The sequence below is a fragment of the Mesoplodon mirus genome, assembly GCF_964341445.2.
Source record: "Mesoplodon mirus genome assembly, chromosome: 6".
Taxonomy (NCBI): Eukaryota; Metazoa; Chordata; class Mammalia; order Artiodactyla; family Ziphiidae; genus Mesoplodon; species Mesoplodon mirus.
Window position 1 is genome coordinate 7,126,903 of NC_138982.1, and position 25,608 is coordinate 7,152,510.

The following is a 25,608-nucleotide window of genomic DNA, read 5'->3' on the forward strand; positions in this document are numbered from 1 at the left end:
AACTCTCTTATTTTTGTTTTATTTTCTTATTGTTGTTGTTATAGTTTGTGCAGCATCTCAATGTATTTGGAAAAGGAAAAGAGTTTCCATGTTTCTTCAGGTTGAAAATATGCTCTAAGCATTGGGGGTGCTTTATTTTAGCTCATTTCACACAGTAACCCTACGATGTAGATACTATCATTATCCTCACTGTACAGATGGAGCTGAGGATTAGGAAGCATTACGTATTTTCCCGAAGTCCAGAACGTGATTCCCCAGAAATTCCTAAAGCAGATGTGACACCTAACCCGTGACCCCCAGGCTTGACCTGCGTGGACTCCCCACTCCCTCCTTGGCTGCCCTGCTCACCACACTCTGTAGCTGCCTTCAGCCCCAGGGCAGCCCCTCACTCTGTCTGCCCCTCACTCGTGCCAAAGCTTTCCCACCCTTCCCCTGCTACATTTGGTCCTCTCCCCCTGCTGAAATGCTTTCCATCTTGCGACAGCCTGTCCCACACACACTTTCTCAGCCTTTCTCCTCTCTAGTACATATTATAAGTTCTGAGTAGGAGTGAGGGTGAAGAGGTGAGAGTGGACAAGACAAGCATCATCAGAACTTGGCAGTAACTTAGCTGGAGGGAGGAAGTTGAAAGCAATGCCCAGTGTCCCGGCTCGGATGACAGATCGGATGAAGGGAGCATTTGCTGAGGCAGGGAACACAGAGCAGGGAGCAGGCTGGGCTGGAGCACGGGGCTGTAGAGCTCAATTTTGGACATGGTGAGTTTGAAGTGCCTGTGGAACATCTAGTGGACCATTCAGGGGCAATCTGACATGTGAGTCCATCGCTCAGAAGATAAGTATCTGCTCAAGATCCTGATTTGGCAGTCTGCAGGCAAAGCTGAGCCAGTGGTTGTGTATGGAATGAAAAGAAGAGAGGCCAAGCGGGGAAGCCCCCCATGGGGTTGTAGTTCACGTAACATCTAATAGAAACGCCTTGAGATTAGAAACCATGTTCTTTCTTTCCCTGTATTTTCTAATAATTTTCTGCCCAAGACCGAACTGGTCCTCCTGCTTGATAGGGTTGCAGTGAGGATTAAATAGTACAAGGAAGAGGAAAAGCTGCTTTGACATTGAGAAGCATGTTCCAAGATTGATTGTTGCTATGACGACCATCCTCCTCCAGCCCCCAAACGCCCATAAGTCCTGTTGCCTACAGAAGAAAAGCTGTTCAAGTCCTCGGGCCTCAGTTCCAAGCTATCCTTGCAGCCTCATCTCCCACTCCTCACCTTGCCCAAACCGACATGACCCCTCCAAGCTCTGTGTCTGTGCTCCTTCCCCCCTCCCAGTGCACTCAGACGCCCACCCCCTCCACGGCCTCACCCTGGTGCCTTGCACAAATCTGTGGACATGAGTCACAACTGTTACAAGCTTTTCTGTCAATTCTGTGTCTGAACTGGAAGCTCCATGAGGGCAGGTGCCTTCTTTTCTTCAAAAAGCAGGATATGCAGTTAGTAAATGTCTATAGGAGTGAGTGAATGAGTGAATCTCCATTTGCCCCAAACCTGGTAGCTTCTTTGCCGATTGTAAGGACAGATGAATCAGGGAATAAAAGGTTTCTGCTCCATTTTCCTGGAATTTTTCCCTGCCATCTATTCCTAATGGAATCTTAACAGTTTTAGCCACCCTAAATGCCACCTTCTCCCAACCAGAGTCTGGATCTCACAGTGCTTTGCACCTTGTCTGTAAGACTTACCTCAATTCCGATTGCATCCGAGTCTTCTGTGTATTTGATACCTAACCACCACCACCATGCCCGGCCCCAGATTGAAAATCTTGCAGGCAAAGCATGTATCTGATAAGTGCTGCATCCCAAGCAGCCCTTAGTACCTTCCCTTGCACATTGGTTCATAGGTAAATGTATCTCACATTGAATAACTGCATTCAAATATACCTGATTTGCTAGGAAAACCAACTCAGAACTTCCAGTGTGGCCCTTTCAAGGACATTTGGACCAACCTGTGAGCAGCCTGATCTCCTCCCCTCTCATGGGAGGCTTCCCCAGTCTCCAACTCAACCCTGGAGTACCAGCCTGCTCCCAACTCAGACCTCCTTGGCATTGTCCCTGCCATCCACCCTTTTGGGCGGATATCCAGCATTTGTCCCTGGGCCTCGGTCTCTGATTCACTCCCCAGCTAAACAGCAGCTGCCACCAGACACCGTGGGAACACACCTGCAGTTTTCCAGAGGGCAAAGTGTCTTTGGTCCAGCTGAGGGCTTGGGCATTGTCTCTGGGGATGGCATTGGACATGCCTGGTGCCAGCTGGGTTCCCCAGGGATTCATGCACAATCAGGAATGAAAGTTCCTCTCTCCCCCGAGGAAAGGTCACTTTGCCTAATTTCCTCCTTTCATGGTGAAGCCATTGCCTTGACACAGTTATTTTTGCTGCCTTCTGGCTTGATCATTTTTCAATTACAGTTTGTCCCTGCAGAGGGTTAATGAGGGTCTCTCATCATAGATCCACATTTATGAAACCCTAATTAGGCGTTTCCTTTAGCTGCTTTCATAGATTACTTGGTGCAGGAAGTCTGCAGGAGTAAGCCTAGTCTGACTGATAGCCTCTGTTTGGATGCCAAGTTAGGAGCTCACTGGGGAAGCTCCCAATCTTTACTACCTCTAGGTCAGCTCAGGCTGCTCCCCACTCCCAGAAGGCCCTACCTTCTGACCTTGGAAAATATAAATCTTGCCATCTTTTGTGACCCATATTAAAATAAGGTAAAACGTATCCGCCTTCCTAACTGCCAGGATTTTCTATTTTTTTAAATACTCAATGTGGTCAAGGTACAACGCATGAGCAGTCTCACACTGTGTAGCAGGAGTATAAATAAGCACAAACTATTGCAAGAAAAAATTGGATGATGTATGTCAAGAGCCTTCAAAAATACCTCCAACGTTTGATCCAGTAATTACATTCCAGGAATGTCTTCCAAGGATATAATCAGAAATGCAGACAAATATTTATGCAAAAAGAAATTCATTGTGGTATCATTTATAATTGCTGGTACACAAGGAATACCTGAGAATAAGGGAATAATGAAGTATAAAATATAGTATAGTACAATGTAGTGTATCCATATTATACAGCCATCTAAAATGAAGATAGTAAAGGTATTTTAATGCTGATGTTAAGTGAGATAAGCAAACTTTCAAGTTGTATGTACAGTGTGTTCCAAATAGACCTTTCCCAACTCTTGTTTCATGGGATGCTTGTAGGAATGCTATAAATAGAAAAGTTCCATTTTCCCAAAAGGTTGAAAAATTGTTATGGGTGTATACTTTGAGGCTGCTGGGAACCTTGGATAGGCTAATGACATGGGAAATGAAAAAACAAAAACCAAGGCTTCACGGTTTTTTAAGGTGGGACATCATTGTTTTTAGGTGGGACATCACAAGGGCTGCTGTTCATGGAGAACGTTTCAGAAAAGCTGGGGGATGTGGGGATGCCTAGGAGAAATTGTAACGTTGACAGGGATTGCTACTCCTGTTAAGCTACGGACTTATTTTGCTTCCTCCTTGGAACTTTTTTGTATTGTCCTACAAAAATGCTGTAAGTGTTGTGAAAGAAAGCGGTCCAGAGGACCAGCCTCCATCCAGCTTCGGCAGATGCGGAGTGATGTAGAGTCAGCCAGTGCATGGATTCAACATGGCAGCCAGGCCCGAGAGGGAGGCCACTGGAAGAGTGGTAATGGTGGCCTGGGCAGGGGAGCCCCCCAGTGCTGCCTGATTGGCTCTCGTGTTCTGCCTATATTTCAAAGGGCATGAGGTGTGGACAGGGTCACGGCACTGCCATCTGTCTGCTCTCCACCCTGGGACTGGTCAGAAGTTTCCTGATGCCTCAGAGACCATCCCCAGGATGTTCTGACTGGCCATCCGGGATTGCAAACCCCAAGTCCAGCGTGCATTGGGTCTCCTCGGATTAGATGCTTCCTCATTCAGAACTCTCCTTAGTTCCCCACTCTTTCATCACCCTAGACTGTGTCTTCAGATCTTCCTTTGGGCCACACCTACACCCCTAGGTCAGCCTCACCTGGGTCAGAGACCCACCCCAAGATCCCTGCACCCAGCCCAGTGTCTGGTCTCAGGCATCAAGCAGGAGGTGGGTGTAAATAGAGTTAGGACCTCTACTGAGATGTATCAGGTACTGAGCTGTACACTCAGTGAAGTGTAACAGGATTTTGGAGACATCTGCCTGGACCCCTCCTGCTTACCTTCCAAGGGCCCCTAAATATTCATCAGGCTTTATCAGGTTAATGGATTTCAAAAGGAGCAATTTTCTGAGACATGAGACAGAACCGTATAAAAAGAACATTAAGGGGAAAAAAATCTTATTCCAGAATGAAAGGGAAAAGATCATTTAGCATCCCTTTTTGTGTTATCTATTCATGAGAAACAGCACATTTAATCCAGAGCGGGGTGTAGGGAGGGCTTTGATGTCCTCACTTGGGGTCACCTTCGTGCAGAACTCATCTGTCTCCGTTGCCACAGATGGCAGGGGCAATGGAGACAACAGGACGCAGATGAGAGACACTTCCGAGGTGGACTCCACAGGGTACAGAGGGATCTGAGGGACAGGGAGTGGGGAGGAGAGAGAGCCTAATGCAACTTCCAAGATACTTGTTTAGGCGACCGGAGGGAGGGGGCTCCCATCCCCAGCCTTGTCACCTTTTATGCTTCCTATCTCTTTTCCCAAGACGTGCCATATTGGTTTCTATTTTGGATCATGCTGTGGGAGTTGAGTATCTTGAGGTCAGGAATTGTGACTTTATCCTGGCCCCCAATGTCTCTACCCACCCATTAAAGTTAGATTTTTCATTCCCAGGCCTAAGACCAGAAATCATAGGTGCAAAAGTTGTGAGGGGACATGAGTGCAAGAGTGCTGTGCAGTGAGTCCAGCCAGGAGGACCCACTTGTTGTTCTTCTCCAGCTCCCCAGGGACTCTAAGGAAGATAAAACTGAGTCCTCTTGGGAAGACGGTCTGTCTCAGAATTTATTTTGCTTGGGTTGAAGGGAGGGTGAGACTACAACAGCTCCTCAGACAAGCCTTAATCTAGAGACAAAGGAATTGCGGGGGGTGGTTCCTAGTCTTCTGAAACGCATTCTTCTTCCTCATCCCATGGTCACTGCTTTCTCCTTGATCCTTCCTAACTCCTAATGTTTCCCTCTTCTCTTTTCTTCTTTCTCTTTCCCTTCCTCTGCCCTTTCTCTATCTTCCTCTTCATTTCTACTTACAATCTAGCATCTTTCTTTTTATAGCTCCATCCATCCCGGAGCTTAGAAAAACAATTTTAATTTTACTCTTTCTCTATTGAAAAACTAAGAAAAATTTGATACAGAGCAAATGTAAGCAGACACCTCCACCTGTCCACCAAGAACCTGCCAGCCTAGAGAGCTGGTAATTATGTGACCAAGATAATCTGCCGACAGCCAAATGTTTGCCTGATGGTTAGCTTCTCAGGTGTTCCTCTATTCCGTGGTTTGCCCCATCACGTTTGATTTGAGTTTCTATAACCTCAGTGCGTATCAACCATTATGTTCATTGGGCTCTTTGCAATGCACATTGTTGATCTAAAGGTCTCTTCTCCCTCTTTCATAATTAGAATAAGTCTGTTAGATGTTTCATTGCATATTCAATTTTAAGTGTTGCTTCTCTTTCTTTCCACTAGATTTGTGACAAAGAATGGCATTACTATGTCATCAATGTGGAGTTTCCTGTGGTTACCTTATACATGGATGGAGCAACGTATGAACCATACCTGGTGACCAACGATTGGCCCATTCATCCATCTCACATAGCCATGCAACTTACCGTCGGCGCTTGTTGGCAAGGTAACCCTAAGTCCAGACCTTCTTCCTGGCTCATCTGTGTACAGTCCATGAAAGGTACTGACAGAGAAAAGGGCAAAGCAAGTGGAATGAGAATCAGCCAGGAAAATGTTCTACCCCTTACTAATAAAACAAGATTTATAAAAATAAGGATGAATCCAGGCACTACACTTGTATAATAATAAAGCACTTGGCCTGAGACCAGATTTTGATTTTAGATAAACATGAGCAATTTCAGGTTGCCTCTGAGTTGCTAATGCCTTTTATTGTTCTGGAACCTTATCCCGTTTCAAACTGGGGCTGTGTAGGAAGAAGGCTGAATGTGGAATCTTATAACAAAATTGCCAGTTGGCTCTGTTGATTGCTACACAGGTCAGAAGCCAAGGATCTCTCTTTATTCCCAATCAAATTGTCCAAGACCCCAACCCTCTATACCGGGAATTCACAAATATGTGGGACGGAGGGAGCGAGGGATTGCCCATAGGTTCAAGGCCATGAGAGGCCACCCTCAAGTTCTGCTAAGCTCTGAGCCCCTTCCCTGCTCCCCAGGGATGGAGGCTTCTTGTTGCCTTCTCGCTTGAAGGTCTCTGCTCCTTCCTCATTTCTTCTGTTGCTGCCTCTCCTCCAGTCCCTGCACCCAGGCTAATCTCTTTGGAAGCAGGAAAACCGGCACTCTGAGCATGCAGGTAGCCTTTCTATTCCCCACTCAGATTTGTTGGCATCTTTGTTTTTGCTCCCTTAGCAGCTGGGGTGTTTTGAAGTACCAATGGGAGAGCACAGGAGAAGTAAAATGCTCCCCAAATAAGCAGATTGGCACTTTGAGATGACTCGAACTCGTGTTGATGGATTCTTTGAAAGTTACTAAGATCTGTGACCTTGACCATTTGCCATGGGGGCTTAGGGGAAAGGTGGGTGATGGTATAAGAGTAAGTCTTCAGAGGGCTGGCTCCCTCTAGGGGAGACACAGGCCCCTCTGCACTGGGACTAAGAGTGAGTTCTGGGCAGCCCCATGCAAGAGAAGATGAGAAGAAGGGCAAATGGTGCAGCCCTGGGAGCACTAGAGACACAAAATCCGGGAAGGAAACAAAGCAGGAATGAGGCAACAGAAGAGAGTATATTCTTTTTAATTGGAGTATAGTTGATTTACAATGTTGGGTTAGTTTCAGGTGTACAGCAAAGTGATTCAGAGATATATATGTATGTATGTGTATATATATATATATATATATATATACACACACACACACACACACACACACACACATATATATATATACATATGTGTATATATACTCTTTTTCAGATTCTTTTCCCTTATAGGTTTTACAAACTATTGGGTATAGTTTCCTGTGCTATACAGTAGGTCCTTGTTGTTTATCTAGTTTACATATAGTAGTGTGTATATGTTAATCCCAACCTCCTAATTTGTCCCTCTCCCCACTTTCCCCTTTGGTAACCATAAGTCTGTTTTCTATGCCTGTGAGTCTATTTCTGTTTTGTATATAAGTTCATTTGTATCTTTTCTTTTTAGATTCCATGTATAAACGAATCATATGCTATTTGTCTTTCTCTGTCTGGCTTACTTCACTTAATATGATAATCTCTAGGTCTATCCACGTTGCTGCAAATGGCATTATTTCATTCTTTTTTATGCCTGAGTGAGAGAGTGTGTTTTTCAGCAGAAGTCACCTACATGAAGTCTGACGTACACATGATAGTAGAAAGCTTCTCAAACATTTCAGTAGAGCGTGATAGGAGCTTCCTCAGTATTGCAGAATTCCCCAGGATAACAGGAAAGGAAGACTGTGTCATCTGGCAAGAGTCCATGAAACTAATTAGTATAGCAAGGCACTGATTTAGAGGTTGCACAGGAATCATTAGTCACTAAACACAGCTGTGCTAGAGCGATGGCCCTCTTGTGTGGCTCAGTGCCCCAGCTGGACACCACCAGTCAGCCCGTGGATATTTTGGAACATAGCTTGGATGCTGCCCATAGATAAGGGGGCCCCAGTCATGTCCTCACCATGAACCTTACCACTACTCTTCCCTAGAGGCCCTCAGGGACCACATCTGGATCCCTGTCACCCCAGCCTGCAATGGAAACCTGCTCCAAGCTCTAACAAGGCCAGTTGAAACCACTTTTTCCCAGTTACATGCCAACTGGTTAGACCAGCCCCACAAAAATAAAGTGATTTTATAAAGAATTAAGATGATCTCTTTGGATCAGTTAGAATAGGCTAAGTTGTGCTGTAGTGACAGTCAAGCCCCACATGCCACGGAGCAACTAAGCCTGTGCACCACAACTACTGAGCCTGGGCTATAGAGCCCGTGTGCCACAACTACTGAGCCCATGTGCCACAACTACTGAAGCCCACACGCCTAGAGCCTGTGCTCCACAACAAGAGAAGCCACTGCAATGAGAAGCCCGCACACCACAACAAAGAGTAGCCCTCGCTTTCCACAACAAGAGAAAGCCCGCGTGCAGCAATGAAGACCCCATGCAGCCAAAATAAATAAATAAATAAAGATTTTTAAAAATGCTTTAAAAGAGTGTGGGAGAAAGAACGGTCACTAGGGTGTTTGAGTATTTCTGTCCTCTTCCCAGATAGATGCTAGGACCACTCTTCTTTGGAGTAAAGTGTGGCCATGTGACTTGCTTCGGCCAATTAAATGTGAGTGGAAGTGCCTTATGTCATTTCCTGGAGGAAACTTTAAGAGCCACTGTTACAAGGGGGCCCTTTATGTACATGGACGTTTACAGTCCTCTGAGAAACCACTAGTAAGTCCCTACTTGTGGGGATAAGATAAAAAAACTGAGGGTCTGAGAGGTGAGGTAGCTTACCCAAGGTCACCCCGTCAGATTTGCCCAACCTCAACTCTTCAAAGACTGTTCTCCTTCCACTGTGGCTTGCTGCCACTGTTGCTGATTGGTCATTTTGTTTATGTGATTATGTGTTTGGGAAAATGCAGGAACTGATGTGTATTGATACAAATGCTGTAAACCCTTTACTTTCTGAGACATCTGACAACTCTGGAATCAAAACGCCACAGAAACTCTGTATTCTCTTTGCTAATCTCTTGCTGTATACTCCTTCAACTGACCCTCTACAGAACAAGAAAAAAGAGTTTAGGCTTAGGAGTCATAAATTTGAATTTGAGTCAAATTCCAGCCCTGCCACTTACTAGCTGTGTGGACACAGCAGAATCCCTAACTTCCTTGAACTCCTACTTTCTCATCTATTTTTTTTTAATCTAGAGTAATACCTACTCCTTATTACAAGGATTAGGTGATGGGTCCATGGAGTGTGTTTGGCATGTTTCAGTTGAATGAATGTGTAAATTTGAAAACATCTGCTGGTTGCCTCGTCCACCTCCTTCTCTGCGCCTTGCACCTAAACCCAATATGGCAGATTGTCTGCAAGACCTTGGTACACTCTGGCCTCTGTGATGCCATCTTCCCCGTGGCTCCCTGCATGCACTGACCTTCTCCCCTTCCCCAGGATTAATGCTCACACTCAGACCCTGCCCTCCCAGGTCCATCTATAGGTGAGAAAAAAGGTCACTGAGGCTGGAGAGAGTCAGTCAGAAGACAAGTGCTGGAAGATGCGGCTAATGGTATAGGAGAGAACCTGGTCATCCAGGCTTCTGGGCATGGAGGAGATCTGAGTATCTTCTCTGAGGGGAATGATAATCTATTGGTGAATTTTCAGCATAGGAGAAAAATCCTTTAAAATCTTTAAAATTGGGCTTTATTGGATGAGAAAGCGTTCGTTAGGAAGATAAAGACGGCAACAGCATATAGCATGGCAGAGAAGCTTGACGTCAGCACGCCCAGGGTGCCCTATCACTGGAACATGCAATGGACCAGAATGAGTTGAGAGGAGGCTGAGGTGAGGAGTTGAGACCAGACCATAGGACGCCATCTTGCCTTGTTAGGAGCTTGGATCCTCTTTTTGTCTTGGAAGGAGACATCAAAAGGTCTTTCAATAGGACATGGCACTGTGAAGTTGATGGCCTATAATGCAGTCTTTATCTCGGCATGTTTCTAAACCTTCCAAAGTCCACTTATATACACGCTATAAGCCTGCTGTGTGAACGAACCCCTTCGGGCCTGTAATCGTGGGGAGTTTTTCAAGTACTTTTGAGGTTGGCAAGGGAACTGGTTCCCATTTGTGAAATTTCCAATTGGGGTTTAACAATGAGGATAGAAAATAACGTGCTAGCAGCTGCCTGCTCCCGGGAACTGGCTCAGCACTGAGGGTGGGCAGTGTTCTGCAGCCCCAATTAGCCTACTGTGCCCTGTTCGTGAATTGGAAAGCCAAAGTAATTGGTGGAACTTTATTTTCATTGGTATTTTTTCCAGTAATTAAAAAAAAAATGGAGACTTCATTTACACTTAAGAAATGTTGCCAGTACGGCCTAGAACAGGCAGCATATTTTAATTCTTGAGAAGGGCTTTTGAAGTCAGGATGGACCTCGCCTTTCAAAAAAGTCCTCCTTCCTCTGCGTGACCGCTGCAGGCCACCTGACCATCACCTCTGTGCTCCGTGACAGTGTTCTGGGGATGGAATCAGACCCTCTCTCCTGGCCGAGATCAGTCTGATCCGTCAGAAACGGCTGCCTTTGGACAAATACCAGGTCCCTGTCTCTCTCTGGGTCACGCCATTGGAGAAGATCGTTTAAAAGACTAATTAATTTGTCCTTTTCCTTAGAGTCCCTACTCATTCTTTTTTTTTTTTTTTTTTTTTTTTGCGGTACGCGGGCCTCTCACTGTTGTGGCCTCTCCCGTTGCGGAGCACAGGCTCCGGACGCGCAGGCTCAGTGGCCATGGCTCACGGGCACAGCCGCTCCGCGGCATGTGGGATCTTCCCGGAACGGGGCACGAACCCGCGTCCCCTGCATCGGCAGGTGGACTCTCAACCACTGTGCCACCAGGGAAGACCCCTACTCATCCATTTTTAACAGCAAAAATTCAAGTTCTACCCATATATGGTTAAAAACTGACTGTATAATCACATCTGATTTGTGCCTGGACCTTTACACTGGGCCCAACCAACCAGGGCCTGTAACTCAGCTGTCGTGGGGTTGAATCGAGAAGGCTGCTGATGTGCCAGACCATGGCCTTAGGGAGTCCCCGGGGTTTCAGAGAGATGCCTCAGCAGGTGACACCCCAGGGCACCTCTCCCCCAACATGACAACCAGAGAAGCTCTGTTTTATCCATTTTGTATGATATCAGGGCAAGAGTTCTGTTAATGAAATGGCTGAACATGTTTGAAGAAACATAGTTCTAGACATGCACCCCAGTAAGTACCACCCTGCCCTCTGCCTGAGCCTCATCTGCTCTTGGGGGAGCTCATCACAGACTTCTCTGCTTGTGGCTCTGTCCCCAGAGACCACCTCATCCCTGCCTCTGCTGGGGCCTCTCCTGCAGTGCTCTCTGGACCTTGACCTTCCTAGAGTGTCTAGCTTTGCCTGTTCCTGATGGTGGCACCCCTCTGGCCTGGGATGAGGAGGGCTTTCTACCCTAGCTCCTGGTCTGGCTGAGTCCTACCCCCTACTTAACAAATAAAGCAGCGGGAGATAAGGAAGGGGATGGTTCTAAAAATTAGAACCTGTTAAGGGACAGACAGAGAACCCCCATTGTGGCTTTGGGGAGGAGTCAAGGCACAGAATAGGAATGGCCAAAAAAGGAATAAAAAGGCAGAAATAACCCTGAGGGTTGCAGTAATCAATAGCATCTGTTCCTCAGACAAAGAGGAATTAGAGCCACATGTGGACCTGAGATCTGCTGTACATTTTCAGGTCTTTTTTTTTTTTTTTCCAGACACTAAAAGTAGTGCAGAGACTTGGAATACATGCCGTCACTTAATAAGCTTGGTCTAATTTAATACAAATTCTCTTAATAAAGTCTGTGTTGAAATTATTCTGCATCCCTGGGGGTCTCTGCTGCTGGGAGAAGGAGGCACATGCTGGCACAGCCCGCCTTACATTCAAGTGGCATTTCCCGAGGGGTTCATGAAGCTTGGTCCCACAGTTTCCTCAAGGAAGCCAAGGTCCAGTTTGGGAAACTGCGTAAACCATCCCCACAGCACCACACTGAAGAGTCACAATGCACATTTGCTTATTCAAAGCTCTCAAAAGCCCGCCAAGAAACCAATCAGTTTGAGATTACTTAACCTATGTTTCTCAATCGTATTCCACTATGGAACTCACTCTTTGTGGAATAGTGTTCTTGGAGCACTGTTTGGGAAACATCTCATTGGAGTTATTAGTGCAGATCTCCACCCGCTACTAGGGCATGAGTTTGCAGAAAGTAAGGACCATCTGCTCTCACAGATTCTCCTCCCCTTCTCTTTCCTCCTACTTCATGTCCTGGAGAAGGTCAATAATTAATGTTTATTGAATTATACCCCCCTTTTTTTTTGGTACGCGGGCCTCTCACTGTTGTGGCCTCTCCCATTGCGGAGCACAGGCTCCAGATGCACAGGCTCAGTGGCCATGGCTCACGGGCCCAGTTGCTCCGTGGCATGTGGGATCTCCCCGGACCGGGGCACGAACCCGTGTCCCCTACATCGGCAGGCGGACTCCCAACCACTACGCCACCAGGGAAGCCCTACCCCATTTTTTAGTTTGTTTTGACAAAGGCATATGGTTCATGGTCTGACACACAGGGATGACTAACAGGGTGTCTCTTTGCACTGTCTGTATTAAAAAATCAAGAAAAGGTGATTCATTTGACATGAGGGTATATTGGTTTAAAGACAACACAGATGAAATCAGCTTTAAAATTCAGGCATTCATGTGTGGAAACACAGTATAACTGAGTTACAATTTTAACGTTGAATCTTATTCTGAAAGTTATATTAATTAGAAAATTTGGCAAGGGTCTTAGAGTAAAAACAGTGTCATTTTAACTTCTCTGAGAGGCACACCAGAGTGGGGAGAAAAAAACAAGAGAAGGCTACTGAGAAAAGAGACAGAAAACTCACGTGACATCATCTCATTTCAGAGTTCCTTGGTTCTTGCTGTCACCAGAACTAGTGGCCAATTTTGAGCTCCTGCACTGTGCTCAGCTCTGGCTTGTCTCTCTATGGTGTGGGTGTGATTATCATCCCCATTTTGCAGATGAGGAAACTAAGACTTAGAGAACATAAGGACCTTGGGAAAGGTCACCTAGAGCCCGGATTGGCACCCAGATCTGTGCCACCCAGAGCCCTCACCCTTAATTATGCTGCTACACCACCTCTGCTTCTAGGGACATGTAAAGTCAGATGGTGTTTCACAGCCAAGTAAGGAAGACCAGAGGATTCTGGAATCTGGGGTCAAACCATTTACCCAAACTCCCTGGGCATTTTTCCCACAGATCAGACAAAATCAAGGTGAGGCCAAAGATAACCACTGGCCCATCGGGCATTATGGTTTAATGGGAGGGTTGAGTCTGGAATCAGAAGAGAATTCCAGACCCTCACTACTGCTGCGTACCTGCTCTGAGTCTTTGAGGACTGTGTCTTGCCTCTGTGGTCCGGGACAGTGGAGGGGCCATCCTTGGTGATATATGAGGGCCCTTCTAACTCCATCAACTTAGGTCCCCAACCCCGGAGTAATGACTTTTGTGGTCATCCCATAAGTCATATGTTTCACACTTAGAACATGCCATGTAAATGTCTGCTGGAAAGGCTGGCGGGAGGGAGACATAAAATCCAAAGGATAGAGAAAGCCTGCTGAGAATGTGTCATGGCCAGCCCTGATGGCAGAGCGTCCCTGTCCACAAGTCCCTGCAACTACAGTTCAACCCCCGGGGTTGCACGGACAGTTTTAAAAGCTGCAAGCTTATGGGGGTCTATTACACACTTCACTTAGTCTTTGCGTTCCATGTGTGTCTCCATCACTGAAATGAGGAAATGAGAGAAAGCAAGATTTCAGATGGTCTCACCATTTGCATTGCTCAAAATTGATATCCAACCATCCATGAAATTGTGTTCATTGAGGAGTGTCCCCATCAACAAACCATGCACAGAGCAGCCTCCAACTCAAGCAAGAGGGAACATGGCCCCTACTACTTTCCATGGGTTTCTCAGACTAAATAGCTGTGGGAATAACAGCAGGGAAAGAAAAAAAAAAAAAAAAGACCAGCAGCATCCGCATACACTTTGCAAGGGGAAGAGACTTCACACGATAGGGAAGTATCTTCGCACGACACAGATCTTTCACTCAGAGGAAGGTGAACATGACGGATTCTAAAGCCACATGAACAGTTGATGGGCTCACTTCTCAGTGGAAGGAAAGCTGAGGGGGAATTCAGTCCCAGTGCAAACTCCGACCCAGAACAACACAGGTGACATTAAATCACGCTTGCCAAATACTATTATTTTTCAGGACAACTGTGTTTCCCAGCAAACTTGACACAAATCACTGGGAGTTGCTGCTGAAATCATTCAGTGTCTACAGAACCCAGTGTCACTGGACATTCTCCCCCAGCCCTGTGTCAGTCCCAACCTGTCCCCATCTTTCTGAAGCACCCCAATTATGACATCCTCCGAGAAATGTTGCTTGCACTCTCCCGGCCATAGGTATTGTATGGAGTGGAGGTCAAAGGCTTGGGAGCAAGCAAGACCTGAGTTTGAATCAGAATTTCACTAACTTCTGCCCGTAGGGCATTAGGCCATTTACCTAGCTTTGAAAACATCATCTGTAAAAGGAGCTGTATGTTTAGCAGGTAAGATTCTGGATTCACAAAAAGAAAAGTAGTTTTTCCACATCCGTCTTAGTTTCATTTCAAGCCCCTCTTCTATCTGAGCGGAGGAGATTTAACCTTGGCAAATTTGGAATTCTCCCATTTCCTTAGGGTGCCCGCTGCTTTCAGGGGGCCGTATTGTATAAGGCGCTAGGGCGTCAAGGGGCCTCCAGTCATCTTTCCATGCAGGTATCCACTGCAATAGTGCCCACCTCTTTGGTCCTCAGTCATTAATGGTCCTTTAGGGCCATCAGTGCTCTCTGTATTCCCTTGCCTTACTTAGGGGCACAGAAATACCTCGGCTGCTTCTCATGCCCTCTGTGAAACCATCCATGGTCCATCTGTCCAGATGTGCCAGGCTGGCTTTCCCTCCCAATATCACACACCCCTTCCAGGGCTCAGCCCAGGTGGTGGGCCTCAGGTGCCGTCACTCTGCATCTCTTTCATCTTATCCCCCCACCCCTTCCCTGCCACCCGCCAGTCTGGGGTATCATTTCCTAGACTGGGGGAAGGCAGATTTTCTTCCTCTATTTTTCCCCAGATGTTGAAGATACCCACATCTTCCCCACCCTCCTAAAGGTTTAGGATTCTGCAAATGAAAATGAGGAAGAGATTCAGCTTCAAGCCCCATCTTCTCTTCCCCCGTCACAACCCTCCCTGCGGCAATGATCACAAGGCAGAGGTGCGTTTAAGTGGAGGGTAAGATGGGAGAAATCAGAAGAAGAGAGGCATATTCTTATTCACTTGATGAATATTTCTTCATAATGGCCCAGAAGGCCAGGTTTGATGTTGGAATTCTTTTATTAAAAATTGTGGCTTCAGAAAAAAATAAAGAAGAGAGGCTATGATCTCAAAAGTACTATCCTGCCACTTAAGCATTAAATAAAATAGTATATAAAAGAATTTGCCATGTTTTAGGGACCTCATACTAAATCATGGATGTTATTTTTTTTTCCCTCTGATCTGTTGGACACATTGTCTAAATCACATGTTTGGAAATTAATCATGCACTGCCTTAGAACATCTGCTGTACTGGAAATTTACTCATATTTTTATTTTACTTTTCCAGTATCTACTCTCCCAACTAAATGTGAGCTCCTAGGGAACACGGTCCCATCTTATAATCAACTGAATCAAACAGAGGGCTAGGCAAAGAAAACACTTTAAAAATGTGTGCAGATCTAACCTCAGGAATCCAAAATTGTGTTTGCAAATATTTAGAGAAGGTTCTTTGTATTAGAAATCAGGTTATTTTCTTTTCTTAAAATAATTCACGAGCATGTGTATGTCTAAATGTTAGCAGAGGAGCCATGTGGTGTGTGCAGACACCCTAGATATTAAATAGAAAGTGATTTTTCAATGTATTCATTATTTTTTTAAAATCCTACATCACAACCACCTCTGAGTGCAAATATATTTCCAATTTTTGCTGGTCTCCTATTGCAAAATGCTAACAGAATTGCTTTCCTGGAGCTGCATCACTAATAAATAGAGTGCATCACAGATCTGGTATTCTTGAGTCAAAAATAGGAAATATGGATGTTTTGCTGAACGAAAATACTGTGTAGGAAGATGTCTTGGCATCCAGGAGAGTCACAGAGTGTGGTCTTTAAGGATGGAGCTGCTGAGTGAGAAGTTGAGGGGGCCTGGATGGCAGACCACAGTGGCTCTCTCCAAGTCGCATTCTAGCCTGGGCTGCCCAGTACCACTAAGATGCCCAGCTAGTCCTGATCACAGATGGATATACTCACTCTCTAGAGCCCACATTTCACCAATTCCTGCTAATGTGCCCTTGGCTACTTTCTCCTGTAACCCCAAGTTTCCTCTGTAAATATAGAATAAGTACCTACCAGAGGAATCCAGCTCCCTAACTTCAGACTATACTACAAGGCTACAGTAATCAAGACAGTATGGTACTGGCACAAAAACAGAAATGTAAATCAATGGAACAGGATAGAAAGCCCAGAGATAAACCCACACACATATGGTCACCTTATCTTTGACAAAGGGCAAGGATATACAATGGAGAAAAGACAGCCTCTTCATAAGTAGCGCTCGGAAAACTGGACAGCTACGTGTAAAAGAATGAAATTAGAACACTTCCTAACACCATACACAAAAATAAACTCAAAATGGATTAAAGACCTAAATGTAAAGCCAGACACTATAAAACTCTTAGAGGAAAACATAGGCAGAACACTCTATGACATAAATCACAGCAAGATCCTTTTTGACCCACCTCCTAGAGAAATGGAAATAAAAGGAAAAATAAACAAATGGGACCTAATGAAACTTCAAAGCTTTTGCTCAGCAAAGGAAACCATAAACAAGACGAAAAGACAACCCTCAGAATAGGAGAAAATATTTGCTAATGAAGCAATGGACAAAGGATTAATCTCCAAAATATACAAGCAGCTCATGCAACACAATATGAAAAAAACCAAACAACCCAATCTAAAAATGGGCGGAAGACCTAAATAGACATTTCTCCAAAAAAGATATACAGATTGCCAACAAACACATGAAAGGATGCTCAACATCACTAATCATTAGAGAAATGCAAATCAAAACTACAATGAGGTATCACCTCACACCAGTCAGAATGGCCATCATCAAAAAGTCTACAAACAATAAATGCTGAAGAGGGTGTGGAGAAAAGGGAACCCTCATACACTGTTGGTGGGAATGTAAAGTGATACAGTCACTATGGAGAACGGTATGGAGGTTCCTAAAAAAAATAAAAATAGAACTACCATATGACCCAGCAATCCCACTACTGGGCATATACCCTGAGCAAACCATAATTCAAAAAGAGTCATGTACCAATATGTTCATTGCAGCTGTATTTACAATAGCCAGGACACGGAAGCAACCTAAGTGTCCATCAACACATGAATGGATAAAGAAGATGTGGCACATATATACAATGGAATATTACTCAGCCATAAAAGAAACAAAATTGAGTTATTTGTAGTGAGGTGGATGGACCTAGAGTCTGTCATACAGAGTGAAGTAAGTCAGAAAGAGAAAAACAAATACCGTCTGCTAACGCATCTATATGGAATCTAAAAAACAAACAAAAAAATGGTCATGAAGAACCTAGGGGCAGGACAGGAATAAAGACACAGACCTAGTAGAGAATTGGCTTGAGGATACGGGGAGGGGGAAGGGTAAGCTAGGACAAAGTGAGAGAGTGACATGGACATATATACACTACCAAATGTGAAATAGATAGCTAGTGGGAAGCAGCCACATAGCACAGGGAGATCAGCTCGGTGTTTTGTGTCCAACTAGAGGGGTGGGATAGGGAGGGTGGGAGGGAGGTGTAAGAGGGAGAGGATATGGGGATATATGTATACATACAGCTGATTCACTTTGTTATACAGCAGAAACTAACACACCATTATAAAGCAATTATACCTCAGTAAAGATGTAAAAGATAAATAAATAAATAAAAAAGAATCAGTACCTGCGTCCCAAGAGTTTGATGAAGATTCAACAGCATTGGGCATATAGTTCATGCCAGGAATTGAAACTTGTTGTTGGATCTGCTGCTCCAAGTGGGGGACAAGGCGGGGAAGGGATGACCACCTGGATGCCTTGGAGAGTGGCAGCTCTGCCATTCAAACCCAGGCTCACACCCTTCTTCCTGCAGATCAACAGAAGTGTCCCTTTACTAGGGCAGGGACATGCTAATGGCTGTGAGGAGCGCCGTGTCCATGAGGGCTTCGAGGCCCTAAATCCAAAGACTCCACATTGGCTTCCCCATATCCAAAGCCATGGCCACCTCAGGTCATCCCTCAAAGCCAAATCTGTGGACTGATCACTTCAACAGAGGCTTCTCCTTTCATTTCCAATGTGAAGATGCTCTGGGTGTCAAGTAACAACGGTCTGAGTTAAAGCAGCTTAAGCTGTAAAGATAGATGATTGGCTGCCACAGCTGAGGACACCCCGTGGTAAAGCAGTGAGGAGGTCTGCTCAGGGTTCGCTCAGCCTGCTCTGCTGTCCTGGCTCCGCCCCCTCCAGGAATTGCCTTGGTTGTCCCTGGTCTGCTTACAGGATGGCTGCGGCCGCTCTCAGCCTTCTGTCTTCACATAATGATCTCCAGGGAAAGAGAGCAAGAGTAGGTTCCAGAAGCTTTCTAGAGAGAAGATGGAAGCTCTTTTCCCAGAGGCTGCCAGTCAATCTCTCCGCTCATCTCACTGGCTTAAATTTGGTCTTATGATTATCCCTAGACCAACTCCTATGGCTTTTTGGATGCCAGATGCTGACTGGCTTCATCTTGGTACGAGGGGTCCCAAGTATATGCCTCATTTTGTCCCTGGAGCAATGGAGACGGAATAACCTGATTACCTTTGACTAAACAGAGTCCATCCCTGGAACTCAAGGCAACCCCCCAAACCTCAGGGCTGCCATTGCAAGAGGACAGGAGTGAGATGGATGCTGGAGAGGCACCACAGGTCTACACTTCTGCTGGACCATCTTCTTCAATTCAGCAAACAATTATGAAGTGTCTGCTGTGTGCAAGGCAGGGTGCAAGATGTTTGATGACACAGGGACAGGGGCCCATGTTACTGAGAGGGATAAATGAGCCAACTTGTGCAAAGTGCCTGGGGCAGCCCTCAGCCCCTAATACCTGTTCAGTATTGTCTTCATTACAATGAATCCTGCATGAGTACTCCCTGCCATCCAGGAGACAGACTTAAACAATAAATTCTAGCAGCGTATGGAGAGGGGCAAGAGTAAGCCTGTGGGTGGTATAAAGGAGAGAGCTGACTCAAGGAGTATGCAGAAGCCTGGCCTCAAGAAGTGTATAGCCCACTGGTTCTTAACCTTGACTTCATGTTTGATTCACCTGAAAGAGACAGACGGAGGGATGGACAGAGAAGATGTGGTATATATACAGAGTGGAATATTACTCAGCCATCAAAATGAAATAATGACATTTTGCAGGAACATGAGTGGACCTAGAGATGATCATACTAAGTGAAGTAAGTCAGACAGAGAAAGAAATATCATATTATAAAATCATTTATGTGTGGAATCTAAAAAAATAGATACAAATGAACTTATTTACAAAACAGAAAGAGATTCACAGACATAGAAAACAAACTTATGGTTACCAAAGGGGAAAGAACAGGGCTGAGGGATAAATAGAAGGTTGGGATTAACATATGCACACTACTATATAGAAAATAGATAACCGACCAGGACCTACTATACAGCACAGGGAACTATACTGTAGGCAATATTTTGTAATAACTTATGGGGGAAAGAACCTGTGCCATATAACTGAAACTAACACAACGTTGTAAATCAACTATACTTGAATTTTTTTAAAAAAACTCCCCACACCAGTTAGGTCACAATCTCTAGGGGTGGGACCCCTCACCAGGGTCAGTTTATCTTTTTAAATATCCCCAGGTGATTAAAATGTGCAGTGGAAGTCAAGAACCACCCCTTATAGGCTATTGAAGACATAAAGCACACATACATTAACTACCAATGCTGAGTTGTGAGGGTGCATTAAAATGAACTATTGTGTTCCAGACTCAGAGCAGGGAGAGGGCAAAGTAAGCAGGGGGCTTAAGGGGCCTTGAAGAACCAGTGGGATCTGCCTGATCTGAGCAGTCTGGAGGTGGTATCTCAGTGTGAGAGGAACGGGTGTGAGCAAATGTATGTGTGCAAACCTAGAGGGTGTATCAGTCTGGACCCAGTCAGGAGAGAGAAACCACACAGTAATTTCAACAAAGAAATATAAAAAATTATTAACTATAACAGCGTGTTAGAATAATGAAGGATTAGCTGCTAAGTAGAGAGACCTCTGAAGGCTATAGGAATGCAGATATCAGGACACCCACCCTCCCCAGGGCTGAGAAAGAGCACCCTGTGGAGAACCCTCTGCCACCCAGGCAGAGGTCCAGACTTTGCTGACACAGCATGGCTCACTGAAAGGCAGAGAAATCGCTGTGGTGTTGCTCTGGCAGAACCTTCCAGGAACCTGCCCTCCAGATGCTGGGGAAAGCTGTACACAGGGAGGTTTCTCATGGAGCACACTGATGGGGACCACTGCTGAGACAGCGCAGGAGAACCAGGAGGCAAAACCCAGCCATGTCCCCTACAAGCACGTGGAGGCTCAGAGAGGCAATAGAACCTCCTCAGGGAATTAGCAGAGCTGGATTTCCACCCAGATCCATCTCTCCTGTACATTCAGCTACCCCTCTGAACAAATAGAAGTGCAAGATCAAGACTAAGATCATTGACATAAGCTGCCCAGGGATGGAAGGGGTCTGTGCTCAGTGAAGTCAGTGGGGAGGGCCTCGTGGAGGAGGTGAGGCTTCCAGTGGACCTTAGGGGGGCTTTTATTTTAAGGAAATGAGGGAGAAAAATGTCAAGAGGTGGCTTCCAGGCTGCCTTTGCAACACAAGCCGCGTTGATCAATTTCACATGCAGAAGAGCCGACCTGGGCTCAGACAGGACTCAGCAAAACCAGTAGAGGAAACAGTAAAAAAAACTCTTGGGTGACGAGAAGAAGGTCAGAGGTAGAACAGAATCAAGGAAGCCCTTATATGCCAGAGAACCTGGATCGGAGCTGATGTGAAATCAACTCACTGTGAGAAAGCCAGAACCCAGGGACATGGGGCTTCTAGGACCCCTCAATCGCACGCCAGCCTCTCTGTGGAATGAATACAGGAGAGCAAATGCCAGCTCTGCAGTCACATACACCACTAGAGTACCAGCTCCAGCATTTAGCTGTGTGTCCTGGGGCAAGTCCCTCAACCTTTCTGAGTCCCAGGGTTCTTCATCTGTCAGTTGGAAACAATGATCCCTTCTCTGCAGGCTCGCTCAGGTGAAGCCCCCAGCAGACAGCCTGGCACACGGCACGTCTTGCGTCACTGGTAGATTCTCTCTCTCCTACTTTTACTCTGTAGGCCCTTCTGTCTTTTAAGACAGCCCGTGCCTCTGAAAGTAAATGTTTTAAATTCAGGAATTCCAGATTCCTAAATAGGTGCACCTGGCGGAGGGCCAAGGTCTTGGCGGCCAGTGACATCCTCTTGAGACTCCGGCTTCACAACTCTGCGCTCACCACTTGGAAGGAAAAGCTCGGGTTTAGGGGATGCAGCCACTGTGTTCTTGGTTCCCCAGCCAGATGGCGCCTTGAAGCGCCGTTTCCTACCCAATGTCCACAGGGCAAATAACGATGCTTCTTTATCTTTTAGGAGGAGAAGTCACCAAGCCACGCTTTGCTCAATTCTTCCATGGCAGCCTGGCCAGTCTCACCATCCGCCCTGGCAAAATGGACAGTCAGAAGGTGATTTCCTGCCTGCAGGCCTGCAAGGAAGGGCTGGATATCAATTCCCTGGAAAGACTGGGCCAAGGAATAAAGGTAAGGAAGGAGCCAGCATTGCTCCCGGTGAGACGGTGCTTTGTGCTTTGTGAGTTTCCTGGGTTGGTGGGTTGCTTTGTTGTTTATTTGCCCAAAGGAACTGAGGGAGCATGCAGGCATAACTTTCAGAAATACAGAAAAGTCGGATTAAAAGTTTGGACCATGGAAACTACTAATTACAAAGGAAGGTCACCCCGGGGTGGGTGGAATTAGAAAGCAGATGCAGAGGTCACTGGGTCTTATGTTGTTAAGTTGAGGCCAAGATTGGGCTCCAGGCAATGTCTGGCTGCCAGAGGGACTATGAACAGATTCACGATTTTGTCATCCACACAAAATAAAACTCTTCAAACGATCCAAGGGAATCCAAGCTGCATTTTGAGAAAAGCTCCTCCTGAGGGGCGCAGGATGTGGCTGACGGTCCTCATCAAGCACCTCCCCGCCCACGATGGGCAGGTATAGATCTGGCCTCACCTGGACCGAGGAGCGCCTGCCCGCATCAGGCCTCGGGGTCCTGAGCAAAGAGGAGGGTAAACATCATCACAGCCCCCACTCCATCATAGCGGACCCCGGTGACAGCAGGCAGCCCCTTGGCCTCCTCTCTGGGAGTGAGGGTGGCCCACCCTCTGTCTCCAGGGACACAGGACAGCCCCATGAGGCCCCAGCGGCTGTGAAGGTTTCCCAAGGAGGGAGTGACCAGAACAGAGGTTTCCCACCACCTCCCATCCGTCCCCACTCAGCACTGCCCATGGAGCTGCCCGGCCTCCCCACCCCAGGCCTGCCTCTCCTGGACAGGGGTCACCCCTCCAACAGAGGGCCCTCTCATTCACGCTCTCAGTGGCCGACTGCTTGTGGGGCTCTGACTTGGACTGGCCTTGGAGAAACCAGTGATCTGGGCAAATCATGCCTCGACTTGACGTTGCAGTCACTTCAGCAAACATTCCGCGGACACCCATATAATTTGGTTCTGGGCTGCGGAGAGGGACACGAAAATGAATGTTCCAAGATTATTGTCTTTGGGGCACTCAATGGCCCAAGCAGACACCTGTCATCCGGTGCTCCAATGATTATGAGCACTGACATTTACTGAGGGTCTCCTGGGTACCAGGCACTGTTCTAAAACCTTTATGGGTTTAACTCACTTAAGCCCCAGAACAACCTATGATAAATGTACCATGAATCTTCCCATTTTGCACATGAGGAATGGAGGCCTGGAGGAGAAAGGAAAGTTGCCAAGGATCCCAGTGTGAGTCAGGAGCACAGCCAGAATGGGATCCCAGGCAGTTCTGCTCCAGAGCTTCAGAACCAGGAGAAACAGCAGTGAGGGAAGGCTCCTTGGAGGAGGTGAAGTCTGAGCGTATTGTTTAGGACGGTTAAGAACCAACCGGAGAAAAGCAGGCAGTGGGTGGCAAGGGAGAGGGCAGGGCGGTCACTCTAGGCAGGAAGCCAGTGTTACAAGTGCCCAAATTGCAGGAGGAAAGCTAGAAAGCGGGACCAGAGAGGTAGGCAGAGGCCAGGTCATGGGGCCTTGTTAATATCTGGTGTTTACTTTTTTTTTCTGTGGCAACAAGCAACCATTGAAGGGCTCCGTGCAAGGGAGCATGATCTGGACAGGCGTGGGGCTCAGAATGCTCACCCTGGAGCCCTGGTCAGAGGGGGAAGATGGGAGGAGCACACAAGCAGGGTAAAGCATGGATGACTTTCCAGAACATTGTTCAACATGCATGAAACACATACACACAGGTGCTCTAATAGCTAATCACCTGTCTGAAGGAAACTCACAAGACCGCCTGTACTGCAAAGGCCAGCATTCCACCTGTCAAGTTCATGGCAGCTGGCCCAGGCAAGCCCCTCATGGCACATTTCATACAGATATCCTCACAGGCAGAGCCTGGGGTTTGATCCTTGGTCTACTGTTTGTATTGTTCCCTCAGTGTTTTGTCAAGCCAGTGAAATCTGTCCTCCAACAGATCCAGCATCTGTCCCCTCTCTGATTCTGGATTTGCTCCCTGCCTCTGCGTGGATCTTCTCTGCTCTGGACCATCCCATGGGGCCACAGCTGCAGGATTCCAAGCACCACAGAACAAATAAACCAAAGATGCTGGACTTAAAAGCCACACATTCTTAGAACTATAAATTAAGAACCATAGCAATTCCTACACAGCAGTCCTAGCCTGTGAAAGAGGAAGTGCTAAATGAAGTGGCACCCGGAGCTGTGGGGAGTGGAGGAGGCTCATCTGACTTTTTCGAATACCACCTGCTCAGAACCAGTCACTGCAAACGATCCTTCCCCATCCTTAGGGCGCGGCGGGCAAGAACTAGTTCACTGTATGAGAAGTTAATGATAACACACGCGACGTTACGGTGCACCCACTGGGGGCTGTTTTAAGCTCATTATCCCTACTTCTCACAACAAGTTAAATATTATGACCCCATTTCAGAAATAAGGAGGTTGGGGCTCAGGGACTTGGCCAAAATAAGTCTAGGCTCTTTCCGCCTCACGACTCAGATTAGAAGGCATTCTTGAAAATGATTAAAACTGCTTCCTGGGGCTTCCCTGGTGGCGCAGTGGTTGAGAGTCCGCCTGCCGATGCAGGGGACACGGGTTCGTGCCCCGGTCCGGGAAGATCCCACATGCCGCAGAGCGGCTGGGCCCGTGAGCCATGGCCGCTGAGCCTGCGCGTCCGGAGCCTGTGCTCTGCAACGGGAGAGGCCACGACAGTGAGAGGCCTGCGTACCGCAAAAAAAAAAAAAAAAAAAAAAATGCTTCCTACCTGCCTTTCCTCTTTCATCCCTCATTTCTTTTTTGAATAATGACTAGTATTTTCTCTACTGGCTCCTGGCCTCCTCCCTCCCCTCTGGCTAGTCCAAAAAGTGAGGGCCTGCCGTGATTAAGGAAACATCCCGTCTACTCACAGGGTCCCACATGGGTTCCTTGTCTCACTTGTTTTCCCCTGGATCATGCATATTTCCAGCTATTTCTCCAGCATGTCTGGAGTCATCACATGATCGAGGTGGTTGTTGTTATGTATCCATATGAGACACTGTGGAATCGCCACATTCCTGAAGAATACACACTTCTGATTTTCATAGCGTCATCCCTGCCAAATTGTCATCTCTAGTGTGGAAGAGTGGGAAAGAGCAAGAACTTTGGGACAAAGCCCTCCTAGGTTCAAAGCACAGTACGGATATTCATGACCTGGGTGACCTTGGGCAAGGTGCTTTAATCCTTTAAGCCCCAATTTCCTTGTGTGTAAAATGGACTTAGTATTATTTTGTAGTGATGTAAGAATTGAATAACATATATATATTTTATATATCCTTACATATATTTATGTATCAAATATAGCAAAGATACACATACAGATGAGATACATAGATATAGATATATAGATATAGATATACATATAGATATAGATACAGATCTCCCCTAGAAAACCTGATAACTAGGCTCTCAGCAAATCACAGTTTCCTTCTCCTGCTGGGCTGACCTTGCACTTGGCATTGCTGATGCCCCAGCTTCTTTTGAAAAGTAATCCTGCGTGACAGTTGCAACAGAAGAGCCTCTGTTGCAGGGAATCTTCATCTTTCCCCGCCCAGAGGAGCTGGCAGGGAGGGCGAGGTGCCTGG

The 25,608-nt window shown here is 46.4% G+C and overlaps 1 protein-coding gene across 1 annotated transcript in view; it reads left to right on the forward strand.

Annotated features, from left to right (window-relative positions):
- The window catches only part of CLSTN2 (calsyntenin 2), a 622,407-nt gene that overhangs the window by 574,896 nt on the left and 21,903 nt on the right, over positions 1 to 25,608 (forward strand). Inside the window, exons 9-10 of the mRNA XM_082625773.1 lie at positions 5,700 to 5,862; positions 21,815 to 21,981. Coding sequence (XP_082481899.1) covers positions 5,700 to 5,862; positions 21,815 to 21,981 — 330 coding nt within the window. The remainder of the gene's footprint in view (positions 1 to 5,699; positions 5,863 to 21,814; positions 21,982 to 25,608) is intronic.